The 24,176-nt window shown below is 34.0% G+C and overlaps 2 protein-coding genes across 2 annotated transcripts; one reads left to right on the top strand and one right to left on the bottom strand.

Annotated features, from left to right (window-relative positions):
- Positions 1–1,106: 1,106 nt before the first annotated feature.
- LOC106708954 (snurportin-1) lies at positions 1,107–6,000 on the bottom strand. The gene is made up of 8 exons (XM_045683627.1): positions 5,772–6,000; positions 5,432–5,519; positions 4,758–4,928; positions 4,246–4,443; positions 3,965–4,095; positions 3,690–3,838; positions 2,975–3,132; positions 1,107–1,482 (listed from the first exon to the last, which is right to left on the bottom strand). The coding sequence occupies exons 1-8, from the start codon at positions 5,927–5,929 to the stop codon at positions 1,426–1,428; spliced, it is 1,110 nt and encodes a 369-aa protein (XP_045539583.1). The 5' UTR covers positions 5,930–6,000; the 3' UTR covers positions 1,107–1,425.
- A 6,912-nt stretch (positions 6,001–12,912) lies between these two features.
- Positions 12,913–23,411, top strand: LOC106709087 (integrator complex subunit 6). Its single transcript, XM_014500781.2, has 16 exons — positions 12,913–13,348; positions 13,446–13,523; positions 13,947–14,186; positions 14,843–15,023; positions 16,351–16,565; positions 16,908–17,090; positions 17,445–17,597; positions 17,845–18,075; positions 18,267–18,461; positions 18,644–18,853; positions 19,243–19,443; positions 20,321–20,677; positions 20,763–20,874; positions 20,955–21,187; positions 21,861–21,987; positions 22,654–23,411. Exons 1-16 carry the CDS (start codon positions 13,232–13,234, stop codon positions 22,875–22,877), a joined length of 3,057 nt encoding a protein of 1,018 aa, XP_014356267.2. The 5' UTR covers positions 12,913–13,231; the 3' UTR covers positions 22,878–23,411.
- The last annotated feature ends 765 nt before the right edge of the window (positions 23,412–24,176 follow it).

Genomic DNA, 24,176 nt, shown 5'->3' with positions numbered 1-24,176 from the left:
ATAACTTCAACGGTTAAAATCAATCTCCGAAGATGTGACGACATTTTTTATGGCAAGAGATCACAGATTCCAATACTCGGTCGTTAAAATATAAATGAAATGTTGTTGTGTTTGGAATGGAAGAAACCAATAACGTGAATTTACATACAGAACCAAAATATAGCTCTTAGTATGAGACTATGTTGTCTAGCAGAGGGTTTCCATTTATACAAAAACGTGTTTTTTTTTTCAAATATTGTTTTTTTTACATCCGCTACAGGAAAATGGTAAAAAAAAATAGGAGATGTTTACTAAGCTTTAAACCGTCAACATTTTATGACACTTATTTTTAAAGTCAACTTTATCAATTGAGAAAGAAACCTTCATTCTAATAATCTTTCTATTTTTCTTATATTCATCTAAAAAAAAAATGATTTTTTTATATAACTACAGGTAATAATAACAAGTCGTACACATAATCAGCATTTATTCCACACAAGCATCACATACAAAATTACATTAAGAGCACATATCGCTGAATGTACTTAAATATAACGTCGTTTATTTACAAGCTATCATGAGATAGCTTGTTACAAAAAACTTTCTAACTCTTAAATTTACACATTACGTCTGAATACCTTTAAATTTGGAAACATATTAACAAGATAAACATAATCAATAGACGTATTCATAACAAAACATCACTAAAAATAGTGTATTTATAAAATTAGTGATAAACTACGTATAGTTGGTCATTAATATTAACCAAAATGGCGAGATCACAAACAATAGACAAATCATCCGAAAGCGTTTTGTCAAAAATTTAAATTAATATTACAGCCCTATTAAATAATAAATAAAATTACTCACATCAATATTACTACTACTAAACATACATTTTATGTATATAATGTCTGGTTGAATTTTACCATTTAGTAAAACTAATCAAGTAGATACTTTTTCAAATTTCATAAAAATTGGTCATTTTATTTACACTTAAAAAAGTTATGCCAGTACCATAGACAATGATAGTTGTTTAAATTTATTGAATGTCATATACAAGTCATATAATTAGATCTACTATGTAATTATATATTGGTAAGTATCTATTTCAATAGGTATAAGAGCAAACTTAACTTATAATTTCCTGTTTTCCATATTTAAACTAAACATTAAAAATGCAATAATAATGCAATGCATATGTTTAAATACAAATTGTCTCGTCCTCAGCTCATAATGTCTCCGCCGAGGGTTTCCTCTGTCTGGAGCTGACAAGCCTATCCTTTGTTAGGCGTGACTAGGCCATAGTCAACCGTGCTGGCTAAGTGCGGATAGGTTATCTTACACATCTTTGAATTTCTTCACAGATATGTAATAAATACATATGACAAACACATTACATATAATTAGTAAATATGTTTACAATTATTCTATTACCACTGACTTCTAGTGAAATCGGTTCCGGGGTTGCTCGTGCGTCGTCTTTGGTTTCACTCCTTCTATCTGAAATGTACAAATTGACTTGTATTCGACTAGTAATTTATTTAAAGAAGCAATTTTTAACTATTGCGACAACATAAAACATTTAGAGATATAAATAACTTGAGGAAAGCTATGCATCTGGTAAATATCAAGAGCAAAAAATATAAATTAAAAATACAACATCGACTATTTATCACTTAATTACATGGAACCAATTTTTTTCACAAAAAAAAATAAAATAACTTTAGATCAATTGAAAATAGCTGAACATAATTTCAATCGATAGGGAAATAGATACAGAGGTCCTCAACACCAATAAAACTTTTGATACATCGTTCAAGTAACATCCTGTATATTATCCACATACTAAATGAATTTTCCGTAACATGATAAAAAAACGCAACATACTCAGTGACACTAAAATCCCTGAAGAAATCTATACAATTAATAAAATTGCAGTGTCTGTATGAAACATCGAGAAAAAAAAAACATATTTTACGAATATAATGTATTTGAGTTACTTATAAAGAAAAAACAAATTTAGTTTTTTTTATATGTCTGTCAGCAAGTCTGCGTTTACTCCGTGTAATCTTCGAAACGGCTGGGCCGATACTGACGGGAATTTGGCGGGAAGGTAACTGATCTATTCGGGAATATTATAAGCTATTTTTTTTAATTCTTCGCTAACGAATCGCTTCGGTCGTGGGCGACCGCTATTGTAAGTGGCCATGATTAAATCTCATATAAAGACATAAATAAAAAGTTCAGTTTTTAAAAACTAAACAATTAATACAATACCAATCATGCAATTGCAATCGACATTTATAATTATCATTAATTTTGCACAATTGAAAATAATTGCATATAACCAAAAATAACTGAAGCAAAATAAAAACCGCTTGTAACAAAAATCTTTCGCAAAGCCACGTTCCAAATAATAAAAAAAAAATTGCATTCTTCTTCTTGAACGCCAGTATTACCATAACAATAAATAAATAATTCTAATTTCTTTGTGCCAATTACAATACGAGTAAAAAGTTATTCACAAAAGCCACGCGTTATCTTGCCGAGAATTTTTAAAATCATGACACAAAGGAACTATGTGGCCCTTTAAATATAATTGACATCTAAACACATATATCATGCTCTCGAACCTCTCACCTCGAACAAAAACCTGGAGCCACTGGTTGTAATCGAGCTCATTTGCCATTGCTCACCAATCGGTAAATATATGGCCGTTGGTGACGGCATCTCGAAAATAATTAATCATTGATAGATTCACAAATACGAGTAGCAATTTATATATTTAAAAAAAACGAAAAAAAAAACAAAAACAAACCGACTGTATGACATAAATATGAGCGTAGTAAAGACTCTTTGTAATCAGTTTTTTTACGGTTTGGGAGAAAAAGAAAGATTTATGTAATTTTATTATTTTTTATTTACTTTTAATAAGAGGTTGTTTTCACTCCGATATTTGGAGATTACGAATAAAATGTTATATTTAAAATACCTCTTTAACAGAAGCAGTTTCAGTTTCCATAGAACTAGTAGATGTCTTTCGGGTCCTGCGTTTTTTCTTGGAATGGGATGTAAATTCTCGTATGAAAGTTGCTTGATTTATATAATTTAACGGTCTTTGTGTCTCATATATAGCATTCACTATTATATCTGAAAATCAAATTAACAATAAATCTTACTTTAATATATAAATGCGAAAGTTTATGTTTGTTGGAAGGTATCTCCGGAACGGTTCAATGAATCTCGATAAAATTTGGCACATATGTACAACAGTCTATAAGAACACATAGGTTACTTATACGTTTTTTTTATATTCTGAACGGACGGAGTCACAGGCGATAACCAGCAATAAATAAAGTACTTAGATATCATCACTAAATTTTATAAGGTAATGATTTACTAACTAAATACCTGTATTGGTCACATAACAGAAAATAATTACAGTCAAATTAATTTAAATTTGTAACAATACAATTGGTCATTTACAATGATGTTATTTTCTTTAACATTGATTATCAAATCTGATAATTTGGTAACAGTTTCGGTTTCAGAATTCTAGACAAACTTTAATGCAATCCAAACATGCAGGTAAAAACGTCCATTTCATTGGCAATGTCATCCTTATAACTTTCCCACAATTCCTGGATTCCCCCCCCCTCTCCCCAATCAAATTATTTTAAAGCATTAATGTATACTTTAACACTTACCAGATCCCAATACTTCCCTCACCATGTAAGGATAGAGCCAGCCGACAAGCGGAGTTTGTCCAGCGCTGTAGTTAGCCAATTTGTGATAAAACAGTAAGCCATCCAATAGAGGATAGTTAGATTCAAAATGTGGATACTTCATCATAAACCTGTTATAATAAAATCGTATTAAATTTGAAATATTAACAAGTTCCATGCCACTAATTCTATTGAACTGAAAATGTTAAGTGACACAAATTGTCATTTTCCGTAAATCTCTTGGCAAGAATACTTACGCATTAAAGGAGTCTTTGTCACATGACACAGTAGGTAACAGTTGAATTATAATTTTGTTTTTCTTCGATATTGTGTGTAACCCTTCAATTTCTTGTAGGTGAGTTTGCAACCAAAACTGTCTAAATTGAGCCTAAAATTTTAAAACAAATCCATAGAAAATCATAATAAAAAAAAAAGATTTGAAAATTGCAAAATCTAACACCATTTATGAATCATAATTATTCATTAATTTATTATTTTAAATCCTAATATAAACTCTAGTATTGTAACTTCTTTTTACCTCTCCATTAGTCATTGGCTGACTATTCCATGCAAGAAGGTCTAACACATACAATGTATTATTTTTTTCTAAATAAAATGCATCCAATACAGAGAAATTTCCACTTCTAAGGAGATATTCACCGGGATTGCCTCCTGGCAAAGCTGTACGTACTTCTTTTATAAATTGACCATGTTTGCCATAAAGTTTTGTTATACCCTGGAAAAAATAACACAAGTTTTTTAATTAATTCTATCTTTAAGTAACACAAATGAAGTAAATTTAAATCAAAAAATTTATAATTGTTTGTCATATAAAACAAACCCAACAAAAGCAAACAAGCTAATGAAGATGCTGCAGAAAAAGCAGCCATGTTATTTACGCATACCTAAGCTACCTCTGATACTACAATATTAATTTTATAGAAATATATATAAAATAGAATATTATAATATTATAATAGAATTTTATATAAATATAGACATATTCAGAGCAAATACTATACTAGTTATGAATAAAATATATTTACTTACTCTATCTGACACAACTAGTACTCTGACACCTTTAGGGCACGGTACTACATACCAATTCTCATTGAAATCTTCTGGCTTCTCAACTAACCATTCTGACATCATAAGAACATTCTTATAGGTTGGTGGGGCTTTATTGAAACCAGCTACATATATATTTGGTCTATAGGCAGCCTGGAAAAGTTCAATAGAATTTTTTAAATTTTACATAACTGTAAATTCATCCTCACTACTGCTGAAACTGTATGGAAGACATTATCAATTTAATGAGATGATATTCTACCATAAAGATTATAATTTGTATAAGCGAAGTAACTTGATTTTGACTGTAAGCAATAACAATATAGCGGGTGTGACCCGTAACCGAGAGGGGTAGGCAGAGAACGCCGACCTCCATTTGTTGCGGTCCTGACACACCTCTCTTCTTTGTTCTACATTCATTCATCTATGTATAATCTCATATTTGGTTGCCATTAATACCAAATTTCTTGAGTATTTCAGTCAGTCATCAATCTTATCTAATCTTTGATTATAAAATAAACCAAAAAGGGTACATTCACATGTAGTTAGATCGGAGACAGCACCAATTAGTTTTAATTTAATTGTTGTTTATCATAGTACCAATTCATAAATGTTTCTTAATAAAAATTTACAACAAATAAGTTATGTTTTATTACCTTTTCATTTCTATGAGCTGGATTACCAACAATATTCTTTGAACGATCAAATAACCCTCTAAATTTATCAAGGCTATCATTTCTACTCCTGTAAGAGATAGTTAAAGTTATAAAAAAAAGACTTTCTGACACACAAGTACAATAAACATTAATCTTCTATGATCAGAACTTTCCAAAAACAATCCATGATGATGATTGATAATTTATAAAATAATTATAATAAATGTAGATGACCACTGATTCTCTAGTAGGCAAGCTTAAAAAAATCATTCAATTATTTTTTAGATAAGATGTAGTGAAAACCACTGTATGTTTTTTAACAATAAATAGTTTTTTTTACCCTTTCTGTAAATTCAAAATCTCCTTTCGCCTCTCTTCTTGATTACCAAATTTACCCCAATTCTTGTATAAGGTTTCACGATCAGCAGATCTAGGATCAATTTGAACGAGATCATCATAAGCAAGAACAGAATTGAATTTTTGCAATACTTCATCCATTCTGAAACTATTTTTTTTTTACGCTATTTATTATTATTTATAACCGAAGACAAAATTTCATTTATTATCCTTCAATGACAACTTCCATAGGAAAATCAATAAAATAATTTTAAAATATAGATAAACAGTACATTTAGCACCGAAAATCAATGCAACAGGTTTGACAACTACACTGACAGACTGAGACTGAAAGTTACGTCAAAAGTCAAAACGTTATGTTTTCGAAGAATTTACTTAATAAAAAAGGAATATATCATTTGGCATTAAAAGATATAAATCGCATAATTTTCATAATTTTTTTTTTATTAACACTGGTTTATTTTTTATTTTACAAGCACAGATACGTAATACGTTGAACAATACACAATACAGTGTCAAAACTGATGCCCTATTTTTTCGCCGCAAATTAAACCACTTCTGTGGAAATGTGGAAACAAATACTTCCACATACTCTTATTACGATATTCTTTGTACGATGTTTTAGCCATCCTTCCATATCTGCCTGTGGTACAGTAAACATTAAAAATATAAAAATATAAAAGGTTTTTTTACAAGAGTAGGGGTCAAACGAGCGGTGGGAACACCAAGGTGATCATCGACGCCCATGGACATCCGCAATATCAGAGTAAATACAGATGAGTTGCCAGCTTTTAAGAAAAATATATGCTAGCTTCTTGAAGGACCCTAAGTCGTAGTGGACGGACCATTCCACAAATCGGTCGTGCGCGGCAAAAAATTTCGCGAGAACCGTACGTTCATAGTATGGACGGTACCTGGCGGTCTGTCGGGTTGGTTCGTTGGGAGTTTAACTCGAGCCACGAAAAGTATAGCTCCTAAGAAGAGCTTAGGAGCTAAGAGAGTCCTTGATATTAATTAAACGACTAAGCGCCTTCTGCACCCTACTACCTGTCTGGTTAAACTGTAAATACTTCTTCAAGGCATAACGTAACTAGTCATTCACAAAAAAACGAAAGTATTCAACCTAATTCAATCACTTGGAAGTAGCCGTCAACTCAAGGAATTCGTTCGTCAATTAGAGGAAGTGAGGACATGGTTAGACCAAAAGAATTTCATTGATTATTTCATTATCTTCTTTTGCATATGCCAAATTGATGCATATAGATATTTTCTGCTATTTAAACTTGTGAGTGGTTAGAAATAGATAATGAACAATAGACAGAGTGGAGTTTTAGCCTCAATAAAAGTCAGCTTAGTTTTATGGTACTGCAATTATCTATACATTATAACTAGCGTCTATTTATAGATTGAGTTACCAAAGCTTGCTACGCCAATATTTAGAATTCAGGAAAACTAATACTACATACTACTAAATGTATTATCGTGGCTTGGTAAAGGTTTTCTTTAAATTAACTTTACATTATGATGCCACGGTATAAATTTGCGCTAAAATTCTAAGCTTAGTTCGCAGCGACAAACGACCTATTTACGATAGTTTATCTGCATAATAGAAGCAGATTATGTTTAAAGCGAAACTCAATATTTATAAGAATTAAAACTATTTGTTGTTTTAACAAATCCTTAAAAAGTATTATCTTTTGTTTTCGTTGTTTCGATTTTCCGGATATCTATACATGTATACTAGCTGTTGCACGCGACTCCGTCCGCGCAAAATTAAAAAAAGAAAAATTAGTAACTTATGCTTATGTGATCTTCCAGACTATGTTTTACGTCTAAGCTGAATTTCAGTGAGATTCGTTGATTCGTTTTAAAGATTCCTTCTAACATCCATCCAACAATCTATCCATCCAAGTTATCGCAATTTTAATATTAAGGTAAGATTGATTCCATTGGGACCTGCAATAGTTATAGCTGTACTGTTACTGGTACTGAGGTAACATTTTGTTCGTATTATTCCCCGAGTGTATAAAGGGTTAAAAGGTATACAGACGAAGAAGGTTTATTGTTTTTTTTTTTTAATAAAAAACTAGTTAAACCTATATGGATAAAAAAATAATAATCATTAACTCTATAGATTTATAATGCTTGTTGCATGCATAATTTACAAAGTACATATTTTTTTACTAACAGTAATTATTTTTTATATTATAAGGTGACAAGAGAGCAGCGGTCACCTTAATTCGCTGAAATGGCGAAGCGACCGCTGCTCACGAACATCCGCAATCGCAGATGCGTTGCCTACCTTTCATCGATGAAGGAGGAGACGCATAGAAAGTGAATATTTCCCCTTCCTATGCGTCCCGTCCTCCATCAAACCCCCTTCCCCGTCCCATACTCGTTTTGTAAAAAAGGGTGAGAAGGAAAAGAGGACTAAAGTAAGGCCCCCGGTACGTAGACTCATCAGACGAAACGCGGAATTACTTAAACTTCACGCCAGTCTTCTGTGTGGTTGTGGTATTGCACCAGGCGAGCCGGATCCTTCGTGCAACAGATGTTGTTGCTTCTGGAGTCTACCACTGTTAAAGGAAATATAGAATACTAGCTGTCGTCCGCGACTCTGTCCGCGCGGAATTAAAAAAAAACGTAATAAAGCTTATGTGTTCTTCCAGACTATGTTCTACATCTGTACCAAATTTCATCAAGATCCGCTGAGCCGCTACGGAGATACCTTCAAACAAACATCCATCCATCCTATAGATATATAGGTAGATGACATAAAATAACCCTGCCCCAGTCTGTCGCCCACGTGAATATTAAATGTTGCGCAATAGATCCAACACTTATGAATAATCTACCTTTTTAATTGCATAGAAATTTAAGATTCGATTCTTCTCGACTAAAACAAAAAGATACTGGTAATTCGTTTAGGACATCGATCTTAATAAATGTAATATTAATTTACTCCACATCAATGGTACTCTGTACATCAGATTAACTGTACTTTAGATTTATTAGTGGTTGACCATTGGTTTAAGTTCGACCATTTTTTTGGAATAAAAATAGCTCCTTAAATATAATTTCTTCTCCACTTTAGTTTTGTATCAAATTTCACGTTCATAAGTTCAATTTCCTTAAAAATGGGTACAAGTTTTCGCTTCATGTATTAATATATTGATGTACACTTTACCAAGCACATTCTTTGGTCGATTTTAGTTAAATCAACGGCATAAAAGACACCTTGTTCATTTCGTCTCGCTGCCTCCGTACCTGCCTGAGCCTTGTAATGAGACTGTGAAGGGTGAATACTGCGTAAATCAATTTGCTCATTTCTGATAGGACATGTTTCATACACGTTAAAACCAGTTCTATCACATATTATAAGAGTTATTTACATTAATCACTGTTAATGATTTTAATTATGAAACTGTATCTTAATATGACGGATAGGAGAAAATATGTGAAAAAAAATCTATGCTCACTTCTTGGGGGTCACATATCACAAGTGACAATTGTCGTTATGTCGTACAAATCTTGAATCCACAAAGTATTGGTTGAGTATTAATGCACACATCACACACATACACGTCATACGATGCATTTTTCAAACATAACTTCACCTTGGCCTTGTGACCGACGATGACGGAAACAAGTGGAGATCTAACTAAGTATGTAGGAAGCTCCATAAAAATTAAATCCTTAAAAACAATGGCGATGTATGTACGAGACAAGTCTGTCGTTTAGTAACTATAAAACTAAACTATAAACATTAGTATTTGTAGGTATATTTCTCTGTGGTCTAATGGGCAATTGTCGTTCAGTAAGTCGTAAAGTCAATCTTCTCAGATTGACTTTCTAACTGAACGACAATTGATAAATTTAACAGTGATTTGATCTTATCCCTAATTATCGATCATCCAAGGAAAGGGAAATAGATTAAAAAATAATAAAATTAAGTAAATCTTCAGGCGAAGGTGAAGCAGCCTTAGAGCCAAGTTGCATTTCGATTCGGTAACGTAACCATAGCAACAATAAACGAGGTTCCGCTTCAGGAAACCTTGAAATAAGTCGTTCCTATGGAAGTTCGCATATCGTGCAATTGGCGCTCGGCCACCAAACAGTCTGGTAAAGTACAGAAAGCCTCCAGTTCAACAATGACTATTAGCCAAAACATGTATAATAATATTATATGTAACTAGCTGTCGACCGCGACTCCGTCCGCGCGCAGTTAAAAAAAATATGAAAAATAGATGTTGGCCGATTCTCAGACCTACTGAATATGCTCACAAAATTTCATGAGAATCGGTCAAGCCGTTTCGAAGGAGTACGGGAACGAAAACTGTGACACGAGAATTTTATATATTAGATATTGTAAAGGTATTGTTTCACTGGTCATCTGCTCTGTAACGAGTAAATAGATACTGAAATCCCAAGGATAAACAGTTTTCGATGTAATTTGTCAATAAGAAAAAAATGCAAATTAATCTGTAAATAAGTTATAATTTCCCTTTAATAAGTAAAGTTTTTTAATTATTATCCACTGTAATGCAAACGATACGAAAATTACACTTAATAAAATAAATGGTGGATAGATATTATCTATGTCATTTGCAGAGAAGTCGACAAGAAGAGTACCACCGCGGCGTTTATTTCTGCCTCAAGCAATAATGTATGCATTGCTGCGTTTCACTTTGAAAGGACCGTAGATTGGGGAACTTAGTAGGCAATGGACGGAATGCAGCAATAGCTATTAGTTATGCTTCTATATTGTTAAATTACCCATTGAATTTTTTTTTCTCCACTTCCTGACAAACAATACTTTTGTCAAAAACGATCTCTTTGTTTTCGCATCTATAACTAATTTTCTTACATGTAAAACCAGTTGTGATTTTTAGAAAACATTAGTAGATATCATTTACTCATTTTTAACCTTTCATTTATACTTTCAATAACAAATACAAATCATTTGCTTTGTGCTTACTAAAATCTTTGAAGAAACATTTTATTTATATCGCCACCCAAGATTCCCTCCCCCTGCTTCTCCCACGCGAGAACGATACACGAACATCGTTTAAATGGCGTGTTTACAAAGTTACATACAACAAACCTTTGTGTATCAAAATTTAACGGAATCGCTTATTATCCAGCGCCGTCTCCAACAAGTAATAGGATCAAGGTAAAGGGCGTTCCCTGCGTATGGTCTACTGCGGTCAACATGCGCTGTGAATATCGGCTAAATATTCGTTTCAAAAGAATACCTACTTACATCCTTTATTAAATTGTTGAGAACTGAAATACTTGAGTATTTTATTAAGAAACCTTATACTTAGAATTATAAAATCGCATGAAAATTTAAATTTCATATTTATTGCGTTATTGAAATTTACACCATAACAAGTAAGTGATAATCTATTAATATAGTAATGTAACTTAAGTTATATGCGCTCACCTATATTGTTCAAAGAAAAGTAATTACTAATGGAACTATTTGGTCGCAATTAAAAAGTTAATAACAAGTTTCCGCAAGACACGAATAGCTAACTGATTTCTATATTCATCTTTAATTTAATTACCGGAAGACAAATAAGACCCCTCTCATTTTATTCAAAAAAATGCAGATAACAAGATGTTTTTGAATTGAGGTTTTGGCGGTAAAAACTCACGGTTAATCTAATAGATGTCAGTAAAAAAATAACAAAATGTTACTAAAATACTTCCAGACTGAAAGAACCGTTTGGGGTTTAAATTTAGGGTCTATGCTAATAACGATTAAAATGTATCATCATGCCCGAAGAGGTAAACAAAAATCACTTTTTTTCCTTTTGTCCGTGGCAGAAGCGAGACAGGTGTGGAAAGAAAGACATGTCTCTCTCACTTACTCCATAACATTCTAGAGACATTTCTTCGCTCACGGGCTAACCCTACAATCATAATATATTATTTAACAAATATTGAACGAATTTTTAGTTTGTAAAAAAAATGACTAAAAATGAATAGGTTTACTTTTTTACGTCTGATTTTCATAAGCCAACGAACGTAATTAACTCTCACTTTCTTGTAATAATCTTACCAGAATGCACAAAAATACAGATTGCTATTCTTATTTGACTGAAAAGACCATGCAAAAAGTATAGTAAGTATAGTCTAGCAACATGGTTTTAGTAGGTACCTGGTGTTACCTCAAATCTCATTTCTTTCGTTTATTTTTTTGTTATAAATAAAAATGGCAACCTGAAACTCAATCACAAATTGTCTGCGACACGTTAATTTATCTGCGATAAAATAATCATAATTTATCGACGTTTCGTCTGACGTAGGTACCTTATACATATTTTTGTGTAAAACCAATAATATAGTGAAATAAAGGAAAAAATAAAGTTATATAAAAATAGATTACTTAATACATATCATATTACCGCAAATAGTACAGACGTACCCACTATTTATTTTACAAGTGAAGTTTGAACATTCATTCGGGTTATTCGTAAAATAAGAATCAAATACCAAAAGAAGAAACCATCAAAAAGTTTTATTTTTAAGACAATTTTGGGGTCCTATAATGTCAAGTTAACATCAGTTGATTTTGACGAATAAGTATTTATCTACAAAAGAATGTTTGAGTGGTTTGAAAATGCCGCCCTTTTCTGGCATGTCATGATTATTTTTAAACATTTTATCAAATAAGTCCAAAGTTTTAAACCATATTTCAACATAGGAGCTATAAAATAATTTTATAAATTTAGGAGAGAAAATTAGTGTATCACAGATATTTATTATAAATTGAATCATTCATTTCATTACGCATTTATAACACATACATTCAAAGCAGTGTTACCCGAACATACTAAGCTCCCTATTTTAATTAATATTTGTCCCAATTTCCCGACTTTAAAACGCTGCGAAATTACCGATACAATTTATATTTTTAACTCATACAGAGAAAAAGAAGCACACTTCTAAACAGTTTTAGAAAAAAAAACTGACAAAATAACATTGTTAATTTTGATTAATTAGTTCACAAAAAAAAAATATCTTAAGGTATTTTGTTTTTAAAAGTAATCATTGGTTAAAAAGAGAAAGATGGGATATTATGAAAAAACTTTGAATAAATTTCAATAGTGCTTTATTTCAAAAATAAAAACTATTCGGGCAATGGACAAAATGCTTTTAGGCAGATATTGATGTCGAAAGTGGCAGCATTGCAGCTAGTCCACGATCTTTGCCGAACGTTTTTCCATTGGAGGCCGAGAATAACCGAACGAATGATTAGGTCACGTGGTACTTTTGGAGTCTTCGTGGCGTAGCTTGTTCAGCTGCTCGTCGAAGCGGCTGTCGGACGGTCGCCTCTCAGCGAGTCTGCGTACAATGTAGCGGCCATTTTTGTTCTTAGTTCATAATAGCGTGCGCATATTTTAATGTATTTAGATATTTAGGAAATTTTTCACGATGACTATAATAGTCTTTTTAATAGATACATCAGCTTCTATGAACCAAAGAGCTTATTTGGGCGGACGCCCAACGTTGCTCGATGTAGCCAAGGGCGCTGTGGAAACGTTCGTAAAGGTACGTGCAGTGTCATCGACTCTTCAACCGTTTCATTTTTGTGATCGATTTGTTTATCGCGTGTTAGTGTATTGAAGTTATTTATTTCGTTTCTTAGGTTCGTCAACGATCTCCCGAAAGCAGAGGCGATAGGTATATGCTTCTAACTTTCGAAGAGCCACCCGCGAACATCAAGGTTAGTATATCAAAGTAAACACGTTTCGGTAGATTTTCTTGTAATTGAAGCATTGATAAATACTAAACGCCGGATTAGTAGGCTCCATACATGTAGCACTGATATCTGCAATCCAGAACATTTACATACTTTGATTGTGCGAATTTTACTGAAATATACAGCACGACGTAAACAGGACGATCCTCCGCCGTTGCTGCGTTCGCGATAGCGCTCGCGACTGCGTTCTCGTCGCACTCCTATTGGTCGAGGCGAATCACAACGAAATGGCGAATTGGGGGGAAATATGAAATTCTACATGTCCGTGTTACGATACAATGTTATTAATCGTATTTTGTAATCAGTACTTTTAAGTATTTCAAAGTTTTTTTATATATGTAACAATTTTGAAATAAAAGAGATTCATTGAAAAAATTATAATTACAGGCAGGTTGGAAGGAGAATCTAGCAACCTTTATTAATGAATTAAAGAATTTACAATGCCTTGGCTTGACTACCATGGGTGCTGCATTAAAACATGCATTTGATGTCCTAAACATAAACCGCATGCAAACTGGTATTGACACATATGGTCAAGGTAGATGTCCATTTTACCTTGAGCCTTCAGTAATAGTGGTTATTACTGATGGAGGAAAACTTTCTAGTAATGCTGGTATTCACGAAGAAGTAAGTATACATCACATACTTAAAAAAATATTTTGATTTTATTTCAATTCCAATTAGAATTGACTTAGTAATTATGTTGTTTACATTTGTAAAAATGAGGCCAAAGTGATTAGGCCTTCGACAATAAGTGCATATAAACACAATTTGAATCTCAATTTTGCTAAAATTCTTATAAATGATTAATTTTAAAAAACTGAATTTACAATAAGGAAAATTTTGAAAGAATTCTAAAGTATCAAAAATGCACCACACAAGTCATTTTTAACTTTTCAAGTGAGCCTCCTATTTCAACATTAAAATATTTGTCATATCTTATCTTGTGGTTTGAGGCAGTCAACGGTTTGTGGGCTCACTGTCCTTACTTTTATTATCTACTTTTTATTTCACTCAACTTTGCTTTTAAATAACTTGAACTATTCTTACAAAATATTTAGTAATCCTTTCTTATTCTAATTGGGAGGAACAACATATGGAAAATATTATTTCCAAATTATATGGTGTTATCTAAGATTGAAATTTACAAAGTATTGAAAAGAGTTTGCTGAGATTTTGTTCTTTTTAGCAAAAAGATGATTCAATAATTTCAAATTATGATATATTGCAGATTGTTGTTGAAATCAAGACAGTTGCTGAAATTAAAACTTTTATATTTTCAGTTTAATCTGCCAATGAATTGTCCAATTCCTGGATCTGAACTGACTCGAGAACCATTCCGATGGGACCAACGACTGTTCTCTTTGGTGCTAAGGTTGTCTGGAACGCCAGCGGTGGAGAGAGATACTGGCTTGGTGCCTTCTGACTCATCACCTATTGATGCTATGTGTGAAGTTACTGGTGGTAAGAATGTTTATTTAGTAATTAAATATTAAAAAAAAATAGGAGGGAAGTGAATAAATAGGAAAAGGAAATGTCCTATTTCAACTTATCCCCTCCTCAGTCCAATAAAGGTAGGCAACACAATATGTTGTTGCAGATATATCTATAGTCACTTAACAGCTGGTGACCTGAATGCCTTTCGCTGTGCTTTTTTTTTATCTTCGAGTTTATTTGTCGATGTTAGCCAATATAATAATACAAAAATAATTTGTATTGTGCAATGAAATGTCATTGATTTATCTGGACTCTAAATGACAATACATTGGTTTAAGCAAGCTCTAATAAAGTATGGGCTAAGATAAATTATTTATAATGATCGCACTTAACAGTTAAGTTAAGTTTGAGTGTTTAGTTTTAAAGGAGACATCTGACCTAAAAACAAATTATTTTTTTTATGATTAGGATTACTGAAACTTGTGATTCATAGGTAGTGGATATCTTTTGATATTAACTATTAAATCAGCTTTTAAAAGTAAATCTCTCTTAAGCAATAAATATAACATATATAATTTCATATTTTTGAGACAGCAGTGAATTATTTATCATTCTTTTCTATACAAGGTCGAAATTAATTGAACTTTTCAGATATGTTGAGAAAATTGTTAGATAAAGTGAAATGTGAAAATTTTAAATCAAGCGTAGTTTAATTACATAGAATATAATGGTGATATTTTTGGAATATTCGGGTTTTAACATAATGTAGTTTTTCTATGGTTGAAATTTATTGGTTTGAATTGGAACCAGGTGTAATAAAAGTTATTATAAATTATCAATTACAATTTGATTTAACTTTAGTAAGTTGATCAGAAGTATTCAATAGTGCTTGAATTTATTAAGTATTAAGTTATTTTAGTGACTAAACCAAATTATACACAACTAGCTTTTACCCGCGACTCCGTCCGCGCGGAATAAAAAATAGAAAACGGGGTAAAAATTATGCTATGTCTGTTTCCTGGTTCTAAGCTACATGCCCACCAATTTTCAGTCAAATCGATGCAGCCGTTCTTGAGTTATAAATAGTGTAACTAACACGACTTTCTTTTATATATATAAGATAGATGAGTCATTTAATAACACATATGTTAATTAGAGTGCGGTCCTTTTATAGAAGTCCTTCCTTGATACAGTGAACGTAATCATGTCATATTTTCAAGTTCAATATACAAATTTGATGTGTTTTACTATTACCTTAAATTGTTTAAATATGTCAGATCTCACACACTTTTGTGTCCTATTTTTAACTCGCAGTGTGTATTAAATATTTAGGAGAATGTACTTTATTTTTTAGGACGGTCATATTGCATCACCTCTCATCGCATGCTTATGCAGTGCATTGACAGTTTAGTGCAGAAGGTACAAAGTGGTGTGGTGATTAATTTTGAGAAGATTGGTCCGGATCCACCGCCTATTGATGGCACCAACAATAGAGATGGCACAGAACAAACTGATGATCTTACCCATGAAGCAGATAAAGACATTGATGGTGAAGCCGAAAGAAATGGGGTAAGGAAAGATTTAATTTTAATATATTTATTTTATTAGTGATATGTGTAATCTGTATTGCTATGTTAAATTTACTGATATCCAACACTATACTAACAATTTGATGTATGACTCCATCATATAGACTATACTGCTTTAAATATGCGCTCTTTTTTCTTTGACAGCATTTTAAAATGATATTGTTTAATGCATCTTTAATGTTAGCAATGAACTTACAGAGTATCTCTGGTTTTATTCAGTGACCATTAAAGTTATTTTATTTATCGTATTTATATAATTTGTAGGCAATAATAATATTGTTAAAGTGTGTTTGTTAAAAATTAAAAAATATATATATTGTAGCGATGGAATGGTGGGCCTTACCAGTCTACGATCACACCAAACCAGAGCTCCGGCGCTCCGCAGGCTTGGCATTCCTGTCGCCGGCTCATCTATGTACCCAGGACTGTGTCTCAGAAAGGCTTCGCTGTCGGCTTCTGGCCTATACCAGAGTCGTTTCGACCTGATCCCAACGCTCCCTCATTGGTAAGTATAATGTTGTAAACAAAGGAAATAAAACAAAGTTTGTGATATTGTAAAATATATCAAAACATAATTTGTAACTGGTTTGTTTATATAGTTGTATGAACATAAATCCTTCACTTTCACAACAAAGATATCACGTTAATTATAATAAGTTCATGCTTATATTTTTAACACTAGTAAATTCTTACATTGGTTTGAAACTTCAAATTAGAAACAGGATAAAACATAAAAATAATAATTAAAAGATTATTAACACTCGATTAGAGTGTACAAATATGAATACAAAAATAACATAAAATTATTTTTGTTAATAAAACTGTAAGCAAAGAATGTAATATGTGTTATCGTTTCCAGCCACCTCGGTCAGCACACCCCGTGGTCAAGTTCACGTGTTCGAGTCAGGAGCCCATGGTGATTGACAATCTACCCTTCGACAAGTACGAATTGGAACCGAGCCCTCTCACACAGTTCATACTGGCTAGGAAACAACCGACTATTTGCTGGCAGGTGGGTATCAAAATAACATAATTATTTTATAGGAAACTAATAGGATTTTTTTTTACCCCATTGTTTGGAATTTAAACCCTTACAGAGACAGAAACCAAACTTAAGGTGATGAGGCATGATAGTCAATTTTCTATCCTACCAAATTAATGTTATTTAAATGTATAATGGATGCTTCACTTTGGTTGTTTTTAGAATTTTTTTTTTAGGAATAATTTTTGTTTTAATAATAATTTTTTATGTGTTACAGGTTTTCGTTGCAAACAGCGGCTGCAAAAACTCTGAGGTCAATCACCCGTTTGGTTACCTCAAGGCGTCAACAAATCTGACGTGCGTTAATTTGTTTGTGTTGCCATACAACTACCCCGTTCTGCTGCCGTTGCTCGATGATCTCTTCAAAGTGCACAGATGTAAACCAACAGCTGAATGGAAGATGGCTTTTCAACAGTATTTGGACAGAATGCCTTCGTACTATGTTGTGGTAAGTTGTTTTGTATATTTATAGGATCTTCAGTAGTATAAGAACTAAAATTCAAAATGATGAGTGAGTAATTGGATTACCCTTAGTGTGTATTTTTATTTAAATTTATATGAAAATTACCAAATTGTTGGTAATACTATTTAGAAATATTCTAGTTGGATTTTTCAGTAATACATGTGTATCATTTCTAGCCACTTCGAAGGGCGTTAACGAAAATGGGTGCATCAGCGCCGTTGGTACAGAGTCTCATACCGGATACTCAAGACAATTCTCTTAGTTTTTCTGTATTAAATTACTTGAAGAGAATGAAAAATCAAGCTAAAATGGAGTTCGAGAAACTTTGTGCTGATGTAATCAACAAAGCTTCTAATGGGAATAATCAAAAGGTAAATTGAATTGTAATTTATCCTATAACTTTGTTTCTATATTCTTGTTTTATATGTGTCTGTAAACGGTAGCCTTTGCTCGAAATTATAATGAATTATGATACAAATTTTCTATTACTTTAGCTCATTTAATGGTCATACCCATACAGTATTTGATGAAAAAATCCTCTATAATATTCCAGGTTACGGAGAGTGTTCGCGTAATGCCTCGATCGCCGCTCAAGAAGGACTTGACATCACATCCGTCTCTACAGGACAAGTTCAGCGCGCTGCGCGACCAGCTGAACGAGTTCGGGGGCTTCGTGGTGGGCCTGTCTAGAGGCCGGCACAAGGCGCAGGCGCATACATACAGGAACCCATTCGATATACAGCGCAGAGATCTCTTGGACCAGGTACGATCTGTTCAATAATTAATTATGTTATTTGGTTATCCGACGTTCTTACAGCGAAGGAAAACATCGTGATGCAACCTGCACATATCTGAGAAAAAATTCAATGATATGTGTGAAGTCAACCTGCACTTGGCCAGCGTGGTTGACTATGGCCTAGGCACCTCTAACTTGGGGTAGGCTCCGAGCCCCTCAGTGGGGACATATAGTGAGCTGATGATGATTTGGAAAAATATTAGACAGAGAGATTTAAGACTTAAAAAAGGTCTCAAAATGTTAATAAGTACCAACAGCATCACATACTAATGAGTTTCTTTTTGAGTTTATAAGTATTATACTTGTTAAGTTATAATTGTATAAGCGATAAAAGACGTATGTATCTGTGATTACAGGTGGTGCGTATGCGCGCTAATTTCTTGCAACCGTCGCTGGCGCACACGCGGCTGGTGGACGAGGACAGCGCGCACTCGATGCCGGTGGCGCAGATGGGCAACTACCAGGAGTATCTGAAGCGTATGACTCCGCAGTTGCGAGAGATCGAGTCTCAGCCAGTCAGGCAGCACATGTTCGGCAACCCATTCAAGATCGATAAGGTGACCCCATCTAATTCCTACAAAAATAATTCCAAATGTGAATCAATCTACTTTTTACATCATGTCCCTGTCATTATGTGTATGGTCGTCACTTTAGGCAACAATCTTCTTTGTGTGTTAATGTAAATTTTCAAATACTAAGTTCGATTAACCAAATGGAGAATGAAAAGAAGAAAATAAAATTATTTCTGTAAACGTTTCAAAAAATATTTTAATAATTGTCAAATTTCGGCGATAGGGCAATTAATAATATTAAAAATAAAATACTCTTTTGTAATACAAAGGAATGTCTTTTATGTAGTATTAAAATTCTAAAAATAAAATATTCCTAATACTACTTATTCAGACAAAGTTAAAAGCACTCTATGATACCGTTTAATGAGAATTTTATCAAAAGGACTGGAGCAGCCGCCTCCCACGTTGATAGCTAATAATAGATAGTGACTCTTATAATTCACTGTTGACAACTTTATTTAGATCTGTTGCCTTTATATTTAGACTTTAAATGTTACATATTTGTAATTGTTATGAAGGTTCAACAAGGCCATTGCTAATTTAAAATATTCTTTACGAAGCTATTTTTTTATCTATTTGAAAAAAAAAAAAAACTGATCAGTAATTTTAAGATTTTTATTGTTGATTTGGAGTAAACTGAAGATTAAGTTCATTGGTAAAAAACACCGTTTTCTTCCATATTTAGGATGCAATGACTCATTTGTTTGTTTATAAAAATGATAAATATTTTAAAGGGAGCATACTCTAGCGGGTCGTCTAATGTTAAGTGATCATCTTTTTTAATTTCACGTTTTATTTGTTAAAATGCAAATTTATTACTTTTGCGAATAACTTAATAACTTAACTTATTATAAAATTACAGCGCATGATGGTTGACGAAGCGGACATAGACCCTATGGGCGCGGTGCGCGGCGCCGGCGGCGGCGGCGCTGGCGGCAAGCGCGGTGCGGAGTCGCCCCGAGCGGCGCCGCCCAAGCGCAAGGCCGGCCCGCTGCCGCAGCACGTGGTGGCGCGCCGCCCCTCCTCGCCCGCGCCCCCGCCCTCCTCTCCGCCGCCCGCCGCACCTCACCCAGCCACGCCCTACGCCCTCACGCTGCCCCTGCCCCCGCCCTTCGCGTCGCCCCCGCCTGCTGCGCCGCTATCGCCGGTCACCGCGCGCCGCCCCGCCTCCCCTCTCGCGCCAGTGCCCTCGGACCTGCCATCGGGACGTCCGCCCGAAGTGAGTGTTGACTGTTTATTTTAAATCAGTCGCGATATAACACTGTTTTGAGGATAGTGTAAATATATGATAATGCGTTTTCTAGGAGCCGCCTAATATGGACACAGGAGGACCTACCATCACATTGCCAGTTCCGCCTTCACCACCAGTTACGCCCACCAATCTACCGCCTGTAGTCAAACCATTCCTCAACGGAGGTATGTTTGTATTTTAATACAATGTGTTGAAATTTGCATCATATTTAATAATACTTATAATGTTTGTTTTTAATATTCAGATGCGTACACAACAATGGGCAGTAAAATGCCGCGATCGCCTTCGCCGCCGCCCGAGTCTCCGGGTGCGGGCGGTGCGGGCGGTGCGGGCGGTGCGAGTGCGGCGAGCCCCACATTCAGCTCCCTCACGCCGATAGTGACACACGACTCGCAGGAACTGCAGATAAACGCTATACTGCAAGGCATCGCCGCCGAGAACGAGTCCAATTTGCGTGGAAAGAAACGGAAAAGAAAGGTAAATTTTACTAATATTTTAAATACACGTTTGTTGGGTGCACGACGAATGTACCGGGTCGACGGACGAAATACCATGACCACACAGAAGACGGGCGTGAAGTGGAAGCAATTCCGCGTTTTGTCTCATGAGTGTGGTGCCGGAAACCTAATTTTAGTCCTCATTCCCTTCCCACCTTTTTCTTCAATGAAATGATGGGAAGAGGAAGTGGGTGAAGGAGGGGAAACAGGAAGGGGAAATATTCTATTTCTATACGTTCCCTCCTCCGTGGAATAAAGGTGGGCAACGCATCTGCAATTGCAGATGTCCACGGGCAGCGGTAGCATGCTCGTTTGCCACCTTATAAAAAAAAGTTTATGTGGATGCATGGATGTTTCTAACCACGTAACTTCAGAAAGGCTTCTTTTTTTTCACGCTGATGAAGTCACAGGCAACTACTAAAATCAAGGTAAACCTTAGCAAATACCGCAATAAAATTTAGTAAAGAAATTTGGAATAGTTTTTTTTTAACTACATATGCGAATTCATTAAACTAGTATTAAAAAAATGAAATTGAAATCGCCTTTGTAATTACGTTAATATTATTTAAATAATGAATTCAATGTAATGAACAAAACTGTTTCTCTTTTTTTATTTTGAAGACAAAGCTCTGTCACTGTAATAATATTTTCAGGCGGAAAAGCCGGCTGTGCAGTTTCTGTTGCCGCCGCAGCCATCTCGCAAGGAGCTAGCGGATATAAAGAAGCACAATCTCAATGTACGTTCTGAAGTGTACCGCGCAGTGCGGAGACCTGGAAGAGGTAACATTTTATTACATTATTATTATTATTAAAATATTATAGTTTAAAGTTAGGAGAATAAGAAATTACACATTTGATCCGCCAGCGAGGAATTTGCCTTGTGTAAATGGTTTCAAACAGGTAGAAACAAGTTATGTAAAAATTACTTATTGATTAAAAATACAAAGCAAATATATTTCAAAGTTATAATATTTAATATTACTGTCAGACTAGATCGCTGATGTGAGTTTAAGATTATTTTTTCATATGTCAGTTAATTTTTGGTTGAAAAAATCCGTAACGTTCGGAATGTAAGTGAAAGTTGGGGCGTTTGCTGTTACTAGGTGAAAGGCGTCAGCTGTGTCATTGACTTGTAATATTAATGTGTTCACACGTGTGGTTTCTACACGTGTAATATAATAGACACGGCCTTAAAATGTAATTTTCTTTTCACTTGAAGTATATTTGTTTTATTATAAATGGAAAACTAAAAGAATTAATATTAAAAAAAAAAAAATTACAAAGTGCGTTTTGCTCTATCCTATTTCTCTGGTGGACTAAAAATGTAATAACAAGTCAAGACAGTAACATCTAGGTAGCCCAATGGTCAGATTAACTCAAGAAATTTTCGACTCAGAGAAATGCATAATTTCAAACGAGCTTTAAAAATGAATACTTTCATTTCAGATTTTACGAAGTTGTTCGAATATTTGAAGGACTTAAAGGGTAGCGTGGACGTAAAGAAAGAGGTGATACGTGACGTCATCAGCGAGTCGCTCCGTTTCAAAAGGAAGGGGCTGGCGAAGCTTCTAGAAGACTTCTTGGAAAGCCTCGAGAGGAACGGCAACAGCAACAGCGCTTCTGTTGGTATGAAGCGATTGAACTCTGCGTACAGTGTCGGACACAGCTAATGCACTCGAGTGTGTACAGCGCCGGATACAGGTAGTGCACTCGATCGTGTACAGCACCGGACATACTTAGTGCACTCGAGTATGTACAGCGCCGGACACGGTTAGTGTACTGGAGTGTGTACAGCGTCGCACACAGTACACTCGAGTGTGTACAGTGCCGGACATAGCTAATGCACTCGAGTATGTACTGTGCCGGACACGGTTAGTGTTTTGGAGTGTGTACAGCGCCGGACACAGTACACTCGAGTGTGTACAGTGCCAGACACAGCTAATGCACTGGAGTGTGTACAGCTCCGGACACAGCTAATACACTCGAGTGTATACAGCGCCTGACACAGTGCACTCGACTGAACATTTCATAGACTAATCATAGTTATACATGCAACACTATTTTTTTAAGTAACCGAAGCGTCTGCTCTGTTCGATATAGCAGTAGATTTTATGTAAGCGTTTCTTGAGCGTTATTATTTATATTAATTTCATATCGTCAAATGTACTCCCTTTTAATAGTGTGTAGGAAAGAATTCAACATTAGAAGCAGTAAAAACACAAGTACGTACATTTTATGTCATGTAGGTGGAAAACTTGAACACCATTTATTTATTCAGATAAGTTAAAGAGGAAACTGTAACTGACGTTTTTGGTGTAAAATAAATTTCAAGTTTTAAAAGTAAACAAAACTTGGACACAAACATTATTAAAATAAGCAGATCAATTATTATGAGAAATGAATTTGTTAATTTTGAAAATGGTTTACTTTACGTTTTTAGGGTTCTGTATCTCGATAGGAAAAAACTTAACAACAAAGTGATTCTATGAGGGTTCCTTTTAGTATCACTTTGTTGTCCGTCTAACCTAACACAATCAAAAGATTTACAGCCATTTATACCGCAAATTTTTGAAAGTGGCAAAGAAATCAAAACCTACAGGGTACTTAGAATCTTGAAATTTGATACGAAGCGAAAACCGTAAATGTTTAGTTAATGCTAAATTTATATCTACAGCTTTGTATACGGAACACTCGGTGCATGAGTCCAGCTCGCGCTTGGCGGTTTTTTAAACGTTACACTTGAAACTATGAAATAAAAATAAAAAAATCATCTCATAAAGTATTTTTTTAATAAAATAATATATTACATTAATTTTATAACATGAACTTAATATCAGTTAATCTTTTTTTTTTTTTGCTTTGTTTTTTACTCTAACTCAAAAATTGTCCCTCTTGTTAACGCTTACATAAAATCTAACGCTATATTGAGCAGAATGTAGTGTGAAAGTGTACTAGTGAATTGTATTAGT

The sequence above is a fragment of the Papilio machaon genome, chromosome 2, assembly GCF_912999745.1.
Source record: "Papilio machaon chromosome 2, ilPapMach1.1, whole genome shotgun sequence".
Lineage (NCBI taxonomy): Eukaryota > Metazoa > Arthropoda > Insecta > Lepidoptera > Papilionidae > Papilio > Papilio machaon.
Note: the sequence above shows the minus strand (reverse complement) of the source record. Positions and strands in the feature narration are given on the sequence as shown.

Coding starts and splice junctions, on each gene's coding strand:
- LOC106708954 (XM_045683627.1), bottom strand. CDS start 5,929: ATGGATGAAGTATTGCAAAAATTCAATTCTGTTCTTGCTTATGATGAT. Junction 4,929..5,431: donor CAGCTCATAGAAATGAAAAG/GTAATAAAACAT, acceptor GAACTTTTCCAG/GCTGCCTATAGACCAAATAT. Junction 3,839..3,964: donor GACAAAGACTCCTTTAATGC/GTAAGTATTCTT, acceptor TTATTATAACAG/GTTTATGATGAAGTATCCAC.
- LOC106709087 (XM_014500781.2), top strand. CDS start 13,232: ATGACTATAATAGTCTTTTTAATAGATACATCAGCTTCTATGAACCAA. Junction 14,187..14,842: donor ATGCTGGTATTCACGAAGAA/GTAAGTATACAT, acceptor TTATATTTTCAG/TTTAATCTGCCAATGAATTG. Junction 15,024..16,350: donor TATGTGTGAAGTTACTGGTG/GTAAGAATGTTT, acceptor TTTATTTTTTAG/GACGGTCATATTGCATCACC.